This window comes from Carassius auratus, linkage group LG28B (assembly GCF_003368295.1).
Source record: "Carassius auratus strain Wakin linkage group LG28B, ASM336829v1, whole genome shotgun sequence".
NCBI classification, from domain to species: domain Eukaryota; kingdom Metazoa; phylum Chordata; class Actinopteri; order Cypriniformes; family Cyprinidae; genus Carassius; species Carassius auratus.
In genome coordinates, this window is record NC_039293.1 from 3,110,504 (window position 1) to 3,122,595 (window position 12,092).

The following is a 12,092-nucleotide window of genomic DNA, read 5'->3' on the forward strand; positions in this document are numbered from 1 at the left end:
TCGGCTCTGAACTTTGACGACTGTCGACCTCTTTTTTTTGGAACGGTGCTACAAATGACATGTTGATCTCCGCCTGCACGACTCTCCACGCTTCACCGTCGTCCTTTCATCTGCATGTAATTGCATTGAGCTGCTTTATAGTGTGAAAAACCCCACTGCGAGTGTTTTGATCTTCGAGGGTCATTATGGTTTGAAAAGCCATAAGAAGCAGTGAGGAATGTTCAATAAATGTTTAAGCTTTGTAACCTTCAGAAGCTCAGCAGAGGTATTATAGCTGTTTTAGAGTTTAACCCCCTCATTGCTGTGTGATTTGTAGATTTTACCCCAAAGTATTCATTTTGCCCATTCATTTGCTATTATAGTCAAATTTGACCACTAAAAACGGAAGCGTGACTATTTTAAAAGATCATTATGCCTTTTTGAATCATGTACAATTTCGTGTGTGTTCATATAGCAAAATTCTCCATTCGGATGCATTAAAACATAAAAAAATTAAATCACAATCTTAAAAATGTATGGTCTAAAATGACCAAAGATTGAGGTTACAGTGAGGTATTTACAATGTTTTTTTTTAATTTATTTTTTTAGGATGTTAAAGCAAAAATGTAAAACGTGTGTGTGTGTGTGTGTGTGTGTGTATATATATATATATATATATATATATATATATATATATATTTTTTTTTTTTCATAACATTGCATCGTCATTGCAACGCTATAAAATTTGATATGATTTTACACATAAAAAGGTTATTATAAGATTTTTTTTTTGCATTTAGATTGGATTAGATATTTGTTTTAATTATGATTTTGTTTTATTTATTATTAATTAATTATTTTTGTTGCTTTTTTTGCTTTAAGTAATAATTTTACAGTAATGTTTTGTGCATTGTCTTTGCATCATTGTAAAATTGCATATAACTATAAAAAAGGTTTGTAATTTATTTTTTTGCATTTAAATAATTTTGTAGAAACATATTGTAGAAATGGTGCATATTTTAATGTTTATGGATTAGTCACATTCATCTTTACTGTAAGTGCCTCACTGTAAATTACATTTTCTTTCTGTTTTTGTGTAGACTCTCCTCTTAAAAAATTGCTCTGCATCTCTCATAGCTCCCGTTACATTTCAATTTTTTTTTTTTTTATCAAATTCAACTTTTTTATGTTTGTGTTCATATAGCAAATGTAATGAGTCACCAAGTTTTGTGCCATTCTAATGAATTGAAATATTTTAAAATGATTATTATTTTTTAACTTAAATGACAACCATGTTAAGGTGAAGCATTTACAATCCAATATAAAATGTATTATTTTATAAAATCATTTAGATCACATAGAACTGAATGTAACTTCAGGCACACAAAGATGAACACATTTTGTCACACTAGTAAAATCACAAAAACACACACACGGTCTTTTCAGGCTTTACTAATTTTAACATGTGCGCATTGGCCTCATTTACTTGCATGGCATTAACCTCACGTTAACCCAGATTTTTGCTCTTTTAAAGAAAAGGCAATATTTGTTGTATCTCTCTGGACAGGATATTACCGCGAGGGCTTCCTGCAGGTGCAGCACGCGGTGGACCGGGCCATCATGAAGGCCTACAACAGCACGGCGGCCGAGGCCCTCCTCAAGAGAGCCCAAGTGCTGCTGGCCCGCTTCCCTTACCCAGTGTTCATCTACGACATCTTCATCCTGGCCATCCAGAGCCAGCTGCCACTGCTGCTGGTGCTCAGCTTCACCTACACCTCTCTGAATATCATCCGCGCTGTGGTGCAGGAGAAGGAGAGGAAGCTGAAGGTACACACAGAAGGGCCATCTGTTGCTCTGGACGTGAGAAAGCTCAACTGAGCCGTGTGTGTGTGTGTGTGTGTTTCGCAGGAGTACATGCGCATGATGGGTCTCAGTAACTGGTTGCACTGGAGCGCCTGGTTCCTCATGTTTCTCCTCTTCCTCTCCATCTCCATCTTCTTTGTGACCGTACTTATATGCGTCAAGGTAAACACAAGTTATATTTCCACTTTGGTCATGTGATCTGCTCTTTGTGAGGGCCTTGTGCTACTAGAAATACCACTTTACGGTTTGCGTTCTTTGAAAAGTTTTCTTGTTTTAGCTCACTTGAGTCCTGAGAACCAGTTTTTATTTCAGAACAAGCTCCACGTGTTGCACAAAAGCACTCGTGTTTTTATTTTTGTATTTTTCCACAGATACACATATGATATAGATACATTTTAATAAAATGATATTCATTTAGATTTTTGCTTTTAATAATAAATGTTATATTAGTATTCAGTCAAGGCCAATTGATGTCCTCAAAAATCACTGACGAAGTCTCTATTTTTCAAGCAAACATTAGCATATGCAATTTCCATTATTATAAACATTAAATATTATATAATCTGGTATGCATAACATGCTTATAAATGAAAATAAATTAGGGAAAAATTAGGAATGATAATTCAATTATAAAACCTTAAATATCCAAGTATATATGTATGTGTATTTCAAACAAATATTTCTGTAAAACTCGAGAATAATAAAGACTATGGATTCCATTAGTAATTTGCATGTTTGCTAGTTTTATTTTTTGCATGTTTTATTATGAAATTCGGCAATAATAATAAATTTTTCCAAAGCCAAAAAACCCCCACTGTATTCTAAAACATACACTATATATATATATATATATATATATATATAAATATATAAATAATTGTATCATATCAGCTTTATATCGGCAATCGCCCCCCTGCTTCCCAAGATATGGGCATCAGCATTGGCTGTCCAAAAACACATATCGGTCAACCACTATATAGAATTGTATAGTGTATATAATAGAGAAAGATAGAGTTGTTCTTTTTAAAACTGCTAATGACAAAAAATAAACTAAACCGAAAGTAAAAATATATGTACATACAGAATAATGATAATGACTAAAATTATTTTGAATGAAAATTGTATTAATTGTTAAAGCAGTACAAAAATAAGGATGCACATGTATAATTAAAACAAATACTTGAATAAAATCAGAAATAATACTCAAAGTCGTCTCATTTCATTAGAAATTTGCGATTTATAAAATTTGCCACTAATAATAAATTCTCTAAAGCCAAAAAAGTGATGAAAAATATATTGATATATTTTAATTTACAAATTTCTCTAAACCACATTGCAATTGAAAGGCATGCAATGAATGGTTAATAAATGAACTAAGGAATCCGAATCATTAAGTTCAATGAGAAACATAAATGTTCGATTCCTTACGGTTCCCGTCTGTTTTCTAGTTTGTCCAAACAGCTGTATTTCCAGTAGCTTATGTCTGTAATGTAACGTCAGCTTGTTGTTTCTCTGTCAGGTGAGTCCTAACGGAGCGGTGTTGACCTACAGCGACCCCACGCTGGTGTTCGTCTTCCTGCTGGTGTTTGCCGTGTCCACCATTAACTTCAGCTTCATGATCAGCACCTTCTTCTCCAGAGGTGACGTTCTCTTCTGATTGTCATAACACTGTATTCTCTGACAGTATATAGTACTGTATAGACGGCCGTTTAATCAAGCCGCATCATTATGGTGAGAAACAAAGCCTCATAATCAGAGGCTGGAGATAGTAGAGCATGAACAAAGAGAAAGTAGAGATGACTAAAGACACAAAATGGGAGGTATTTGCTGTTTTTGGCTCAGTACATGCAGAAACAATCTGAGCTGCGTTTAAACCCGACTCTTACAAAGCTTTCAGAAATCAGCTCTCCTTTGTCCAGAATCATGCGCTACTTCTTTCTTTTCTCTGGCAAACAAAAACCTTCGATTACTGCAAACTGTGTGTAAGTGTAATAGCAGGTGACCAGCTGAGGAAAATGCTCAGGTTGCAGTTATTGACCCTTTCTGATGCCAGAAATGCTTTGAGAGAGTCTTGGCTGGACTGTATTGTGTTTGATTGGCGGCTAATAATAAGATGTGTAGATGTGCTTTAAGAGCAGGTTTCTTACACTTTAACTCTTCGTCCTGGTGGGAGGAATGAATAGGAAATCAGATGTGCATTGGTGTTTTGTGCATTTCGTTTCGTTTCATTCTTGTGTTGGCTGTGAAACTGACCGAACTGGCCATTTCAGCGCCTGTGGTTTCCAGTCAAAGCTGTAGTTCAGCAGAAATAATGTAAAACTCAGTCATCATTTACTCAACCACATTTGCAAAAAATCTGCAGAAATCATGATTCTTGTAAGCTGATCATTTCCATGTAATTTAAGTGGACGGTGACCACAAAACTATTTCTTATTGAATATTTTTGCCTTGTTTTCCAGGACAAAAGAAAAAAAGATAAACAAAATGAATTAGGTTTTCTGAAAAAAATAAATAAATAAATAAATTACCATTAGCAAATATTTGTCATTTGAGAAAGAAAATATTTTGTCTTTTCCTCTTGAATTTACTTTATATTTCTAACCTCTTGTTTTAAGTACAAACTTCCTCAGAAAATGCGACTTAGTATTTGAGGTCAGTTTGCATCTCAAATAAAAAAAAAAAAAGAAAAAGAAAACATTTTTTCCCATTAAAGGCTTCAAAAAGACCAAATTTTTGTCTTTTTTTCATATGAAGAACCAGATAAAACTAGCTTCTGTTTTCTGAAATAACATGCCCTTTGCTCTTACTGTCATATTTCATATTTGTGTGTTTTAAAACCTGGCACGACACATTTAATGATTTGTTTTTATGTGAAAGGGTTAGATGAGTAGATTGCATTTAAAAAGGTGCTCAGATATGCCGATGCATTAATAAAGTCCTCAAAGGATTCGTTTAATGGGCAGATTTAACAACATTTCAGACGCTCTGGCATTAAATCGTGACACATAGCGTTATGTGTAGGAGGAAATGAGGCAGTGCTGTAAAATGCAGCCTCAGGCAGGAAATATAATATCAGATGTTGTCCTGGGGAAATGTTTAAGGGAAATGATTGCTTGTTTGAATTCAAGGCAAACGCTTTGGTTGTTGTTCATGGTTATATCTTCCTTTAGCAATATAGAATGACTTGTTTTAAAGGTGAAATATGACCTGAATGTTTTCTTGACGAGATCTTGTTTCCTCATAACTTTTATTATTTATTATTCTGGTTTTATAAACAGCTGTTTTTTCTTACAGCAAATCGAGGCCATGTGTCTGAAATCGAATCGGTGCGTACAATGACCCTCTGTCTTAAAAAGCCCCAAGAGACTGTGTTCTGGGGTTCAGAAAGCTGAACGTGGGCCTTAATCAACATGTCCTGCTCTGCCACATTTGGCCCATTCAAAGCCCAAATCACATATTGTTGAGTGTGAAGAGGTTCTGCGCATCTCTGCTTCCCTTCGAGATGTGAATGTAAAAATAGACCAGTGTGTCATTTTCTTCCATTTGTTGAGGAGCGGTGCCACTCTTTTCACTGCGCTTTCTCGCATTGGCTCTTTTGTGTGTGTGTGTGTGTGTGTGTGTGTGTGTGTGTGTGAGTGTGAGTGTGAGTGAAGGGGTTTGATTCTGGAGCATCATAATGGAGACTCATTACATCTCACACTCTGAATCTCATGCTGGGGAGAGTGAATGGCACAAAAACAGGTCACATTCACCCCAGAGAAACTACTTAAAAAAAATCACACTGTATTTAGAAATAATATATATATATATATATATATATATATATATATATATATATATATATATATATATATATATATATATAAAATAGATAGATAGATAGATTTGACTTTTACTTTTTGGTGTTTGTATGTTTCTTTTCTTTTACAGTTTCCTTTTTTTCCTCACTGTCAGAATTAGACTTTAATACATTTCCCCCCATATATTTGTAAAAATATCTGTGAAAAAAAATAATGAATGTTTTTTTTTATTGTTTAAAAAAAATAAAACACACAAATAAATAATATTTAAATATATTTTTTTTCATAAATAATGGTAGTATTAAAAATCAGACATCCATACATTTGTCTCCAAAATCTCATTAATATTATGTGGAAAAAAATAAATAAATAATAAAACACTATATAAAACATAAAAATGAATAATTTAAACATTAGTAAAGTATTTATAAATTTTGTTTGTATTTACTTTTAGATTTTCTTTTTTTTTTTTATCATCAAGAATTAGTGTATTAATTTTTTTATTTACCTATTTACCTAAAAATTACCTATTTTTTCCTAAAGCAGACTTTTATACATTTCTTCCCAAATTCACATTAATACAATATGAAAAAATAAAGAATTATAATTTTTTTGTATAAAAACTTAAAATAAAATATAAAAACAAATAATATTTCAATATTAAAGTGTCTACAAATAGTAGTATTTGTATTGCTGTCTTCAATTAAGTATAAAGTGTTATCATATATCATAACATATTACATTACAGGATATACAAAATATGAGAAAACACACACACACACACACACACATATTTAAGCCTGATTTAATTGTAACTTTTACATTTTTTTGAAAAAATCTTCCCCTGAGAATAATACATTTCTCCCCGAATTATTATTAATATAATCTGAAAATAATTTTAATTAAAATATGATTTTTTTTGTTAAAAATATAATGAAAACTTGAATATAAATATTTAAATAAGTACTTTTAAATAATATTATGATTTGTTTTGTTACCTTTATGTAAATCAGCGGGAATTGTTATGTCACAGTAGTTTTATACAAAGAAACTCCATTGTAAGTAATTATTCATGTAAAAACATTGCAGTACGATGTTAAAACCAATGAAACAATATCAAGCATCTTAAAGGTCTTTAAATAGCATCTTATAGTAAGATATCATTTCTTCCTTTTCATTTCGCAGTGAGGTTGTTTTGATATAATCCTGAGTGAAACCTAGTTTTAATGACATGTGTTGGTCTCCCGCAGCGAATGTGGCCGCAGCAGCGGGCGGCTTCATCTACTTCCTGAGCTACCTGCCGTACGTCTTCCTGTGGCCTCGCTATGACCTGCTGTCGCACGCCCAGAAAGTCTCCGCCTGCCTCATCTCCAACGTGGCCATGGCCATGGGAGCCCAGCTGATCGGCATGTTCGAGGGCAAAGGTCAGGGCTCCGACTGAACCCCACGCCGCTGCTGCTCTAATCTAATCTTAAGCTGACGCTCGTGTCCTGTGTGGTCCTCAGGGACGGGCATCCAGTGGTGTAACCTGTTTGAGCCGGTGACGGTGGACGATGACTTCTCTCTGGCTCACGTGCTGGGTCTGCTGCTGCTGGACTCGGTGCTGTACGCTCTGGTGGCCTGGTACATGGAAGCCGTGTTCCCGGGAGAATATGGAGTCCCTCGTCCATGGTATTTCTTCATTCTGGTGAGTTTTGTGTACTCGCACATCAACTGGTGGGCAGTATCAGCTGCTAGACAAGGGCTTGAGTTTATTAAGAAGTTAAGCTGTTTCCTAAAGGGTTAGTCAAATGTTTTATCCTGTAGCACTTTGTCAAAAGAAGATACTTTGAAGAATGTTGGCAACTGAATGGTTTTGGTTTCCATTGCACTGTATGGACGAAAAAAACCCAATTATAGTCAATGGAAACGGAAACTGTTTGGTTACTAACATCCTTCAAAATAATAGGAGCAAATGCTTACAAAATTTCCATTTGTTGATTAGACTAAAGTGTAATTCTTGGAAAAATTCTTAAGACGTTCGTGAATTTATTTTATTTACATTTTTTTGTGGAAGTTTAATAAATTAGCATAAATTGGAACGATTTTATTTTATTTTATTGAATTTCAAATAAGCAAAAAGTCAGATCATGTATGATCACGACAGATCGTTGTTTATATAATCATATGAACTCACGCACATCCCTAGTTATTGTAATGTATGTCACTAGTGTTACAGTATGTTGCAATGCTAACGAATTTGTTAAACAACCTCCCTTTGAGAATTTAAGACAAGTTGAAGGTTATTCAGACTTTAATAAGTTAATAATTTCTATGATTTTTAAGAACATTGTTTTCACGAGCTCATTGTTGTTATTAAGTTTAGTTTTTAACATGATTATAATAAAATGTTTTTGGCACTGCAAAATATTTGTAACTTTATTTTTAGGAAGATAATTTTCTTCTTAACAATGTTTTGTTTATCCGACCTTCAGACCTTTTGACCATGGGCGTGTTTATTTTGAGCGATTATTTCCTCAGACTTCCTCGTGCGCATCACATGGATTAGTTTTCTTGCGAAACTGTGCTCAAAGTAGGTTTATTTTGGCCTCGTGAACAGAGATCAGCGGTTCGCCCATGGGAAGTCCTCAAAGTGCGAGGTAGTGAGAACCAGCACGAGCACAACTCGAGTGACTTTCCTGACCTCCGGGCTCTTGAAAGACAGGAAGCATTTGGTCTCGGCAGGAAAACCGTGCTTAGGTCATCAAGGCGGCCAGGAATTGCATGCGCAGCCTTCTCTCCAGACATACAGGATTCAGTGTAGGGCGTGAAGAGGGATGGGATGACGAACAGTGGACATGATTTGCGCAGAGCTATTGTATATGTAGGACACCCGCTGCGTCAATGCTTGTGTTTGCAGACAGCCTTATCAGCGGAGCGGCAATAAAGACCCCTTCAGAGTGAAAGTGATATGAAACAATGGCCTTCTGGGACACACCTTTGACTCATGGATGTCTAGCATGTTAATACACAAATGCCTTTGTACACTGAGTGTAACGTAATGAATGACCTGGTTCTTGAACTTATCTGTAAATGTGTCCACAGATTTATGGGTTTGCAGGAATTTCTTACACTTCATTAGTTACTTTTTATTCGTTTTTAGTGGTGTTTTTTCAAGGCAAGCATCACTTATTATTAGTGTTCACGTTTAGGGATTTGAACGGCTGTAGCAATGACATAGTTTATTCTGTGGACGTGATGGATGTCACATTAAATGTTACCTGAGCACTCTGCTGAAACGAACCAATCTATGCTGGTTTATTAATTAATCTTAAACCAATCTATGCTGGTTGTCTGGTCTTAGCTGGTCTTCTTCCTGGACTGTTTCCAAGGGGGATTCAGTATGGCTTAAAATGATTTCAAATAAAGCAAAACAAGCGTTAAAATAAGATAAGGCTTATATGATTCTTGGTATTTCTTGTTTTAATAATTTAAATTGTATTATTTCTCATACCAGGGTTCAAATTGTCTATAAAAACCTGGGTATTTTAAAGGTTTGATTCTTATACCTGGAAAAGTCATACGATTTTTATATATATATTTTTAGCTATGCCAAGTGCTACCATTTTTTTTAATAAGGTATACATTGTGAGTAAAACCAGTTTAGGCTGGTTTAAGCATGTTTTTTTCAGCAATGCATATTTACAATTATCGAAAATAAAATCCTATATTACATATTCAAAGTAATCTTTTACTTGACAGACATGTTCCAGTCATATTTACTTGATTTTTACATGAAAAATCCTGTTATTTCAATGTGAATCTGCACAATTCGTCCAAGTTGGTCTCTCTATTTCGCAGCAGAAACGACTTTGTTTTTCAGCAGTTTAATGGTTTGCATTTCAGCACTAAACCTAGTTGAAACGTAACTTTCCGTATAAACTAAATATTTACAGAAAGCTCTGAAATAGCAGATCGATTGAATCACATTGGTAAATTGATTGATTTTACCCTTAGACTTCGAATGTTTAAACTGCGACTACATGTAACATTGTTGAGTCGATATTCAACTGCGAAATCCAGTCGATTTTTCCAATAGGAATCCACGCAATCAGTCATTTCGCAACAAGTTCAACTGATCATGTGAACTATGGACAACATGCACCATAAAGATTTAAATATCGATCTAAATTTAAGAGAATATCGTAATCCGCAGCACAACTCTCATGATTAATGATGCAGAGGAATAATATCAATGGAATCACTTTCGGAATAATTTTTTCTTTTCAGCTGATGAACGATAAAAACATTGACTGCCAACCAGAATCCAACCTTGGTGTGAGCAATAATATAGTTATTAGTATCTTATAATTGTCATTGTTAACGTGAACAGGCCTTTGCACTCATTTACATTTTATGAGAGAGAACATTACGTGAATGTTTATGATACAAATGGGGAACGTTTAGCCATTATGGTGTAATGTTATGATGTGTTTATCTAATATTTCTCCTCCTCATCTGTTCTCAGCCCTCATACTGGTGCAGCAGCCCCCGTGTGACCCTACAGAAGGAGAAGGAGGAAGAGGAGGAGGCCGAGAAGGTGTCGAAGGGCGAATTCATTGAAGAGGAGCCAGCTGGACTGGTCTCAGGGGTCAAGATCAAACATTTGGCAAAGGTATCATCAGATGTATATTAGAGTCATAGTGGACAGATGGGAGACTCTAGGTCAGTGTGGGTCACCTGTAGAAACGGTTGGAGAACGTGAACATGTGGATCCTTCTGTTGCAGGTTTTCAAAGTGGGAAATAAGACCAAGGAGGCGGTGAGGGATTTAACGCTCAACATGTTCGAAGGCCAGATCACTGTCCTGCTGGGTCACAACGGAGCGGGCAAGAGCACCACGCTTTCAATGCTGACAGGTAATGAACACAACGGTGTCGTTTTATGTGTAAAATAGTGTGACTGTCCCTCTGATACTGCTTTAGGAAATGTGATTCATTTTAGCGAGTCAGTTCGTTTGAATGGTGTTAATGAACGGATTCCATAAATGATTCATTTGATTCATATCTGTTTTTCGTTCTTGTAATATCCTACATGACAGTGTATATCATCAGTTTTGTGGTTGAAAGTTTGATTCAGTTAAATTATGTTTTCATAGTGTAAATCTTGTTAAAATCAGAAGTGAATCATGTGATCTTACAATAAGATGAATGTCAACACTTTATGTTTGTAGCTTATTGTGTAATGTAGCTATATATATGTGTGTGTGTGTGTGTGTGTGTGTGTGTGTTTGTGTTAAATGTCATTAAATTATGAGTAAGTTGTAGCTATTTTGAAAGTAGCCTCAACTTGTGGATAAACTTATTATAAGTTGTTGTTTTTTTATATATATTATTTAAAGAATTGATTGACCCCTTAAATATTTTCATAGTTTGTTAGCAGCTTGTGTATAGCTACAATCTAGTCTAGCTTTTAATTTACCTGAAATTATGATTAGCTTTTAGCTAGTTTGAATGTAGCTTCGTAACTTAGGGCTGCACGAATAATCAAATTTCTAATCGCGATTTAAATTACGTAATCATTCAAAGCGACAATTAATCGTTTAAAGTCCAGTATAACTTATGTTATACTGCAAGCTTAAGATGTTTTTTTTTCTTTCCACATTATCATAATGGTTTTTCTATTGCTTTAGTTTTAGTATAATATTATAATACCATTCATATTTTAACTCTTTTATCATTTCAAGCAGAAACCAGTCAGATGTATAGTTGACATTTAAGGCTTAATACAATATAAAAGCACTAAATGTGTTTTTTTTTTTTTAGTTAGAGTGTTTTCAGCTTGTTTATTTTCATATAAAAATACAGCACACAGTTGCATCAAACAATGGTATAAACATCATGCAACGTATACTGTAATTTCAAGGGAATAATCGACAATTATAATTTTAGTCATGATTGTGCGTCCCTAATTAAACCGATTATAAGTATATTTTAAAAAATATATTTTGCCTTTAAAAATTATAACAGTTTAGCTATTCTTTGTTAGCAGCATGTTATATAGCTACAATGTTATGTAGTTTCAGTTAACTTAATGGTTTAGGAAAAGTACTGTATATAAACTGATTATAAGTTATATTTTAAAAATATATTTTCTTCTTAAATGCCTTCACAGTTTAGCTACTTTTTGTGTTAGCAGCTTGTAGTACGGCCACAAACAAGCATACTGTAGCTTTCATTTACTGTGAAATTAGCTTGTAGCCCGACAGTTTCATTCATATCGAAGTCATTTAGCAAATGTTCTTATCCAGAACTACTTACAAAAGTCTTTAGATATGCATATTTATTAACTAAATACAGGCCTCTGATCACACACATTCACTCTTGCCAAGCTTAATGTTATCTCTTACATATATAAAGTCATAAACAGTCATAACGGAGGTCAGTCAGAGTTGATCGCTTCTTTACATCAT

The 12,092-nt window shown here is 34.3% G+C and overlaps 1 protein-coding gene across 1 annotated transcript in view; it reads left to right on the top strand.

The window, feature by feature from the left end:
• LOC113067741 (ATP-binding cassette sub-family A member 3-like) overlaps positions 1-12,092 on the top strand; it is a 41,859-nt gene that overhangs the window by 13,217 nt on the left and 16,550 nt on the right. The window contains exons 6-12 of the mRNA XM_026240191.1: positions 1,547-1,806; positions 1,888-2,004; positions 3,362-3,482; positions 6,893-7,066; positions 7,148-7,329; positions 10,150-10,296; positions 10,410-10,539. Of these exons, the coding sequence (XP_026095976.1) occupies positions 1,547-1,806; positions 1,888-2,004; positions 3,362-3,482; positions 6,893-7,066; positions 7,148-7,329; positions 10,150-10,296; positions 10,410-10,539 (1,131 nt within the window). The remainder of the gene's footprint in view (positions 1-1,546; positions 1,807-1,887; positions 2,005-3,361; positions 3,483-6,892; positions 7,067-7,147; positions 7,330-10,149; positions 10,297-10,409; positions 10,540-12,092) is intronic.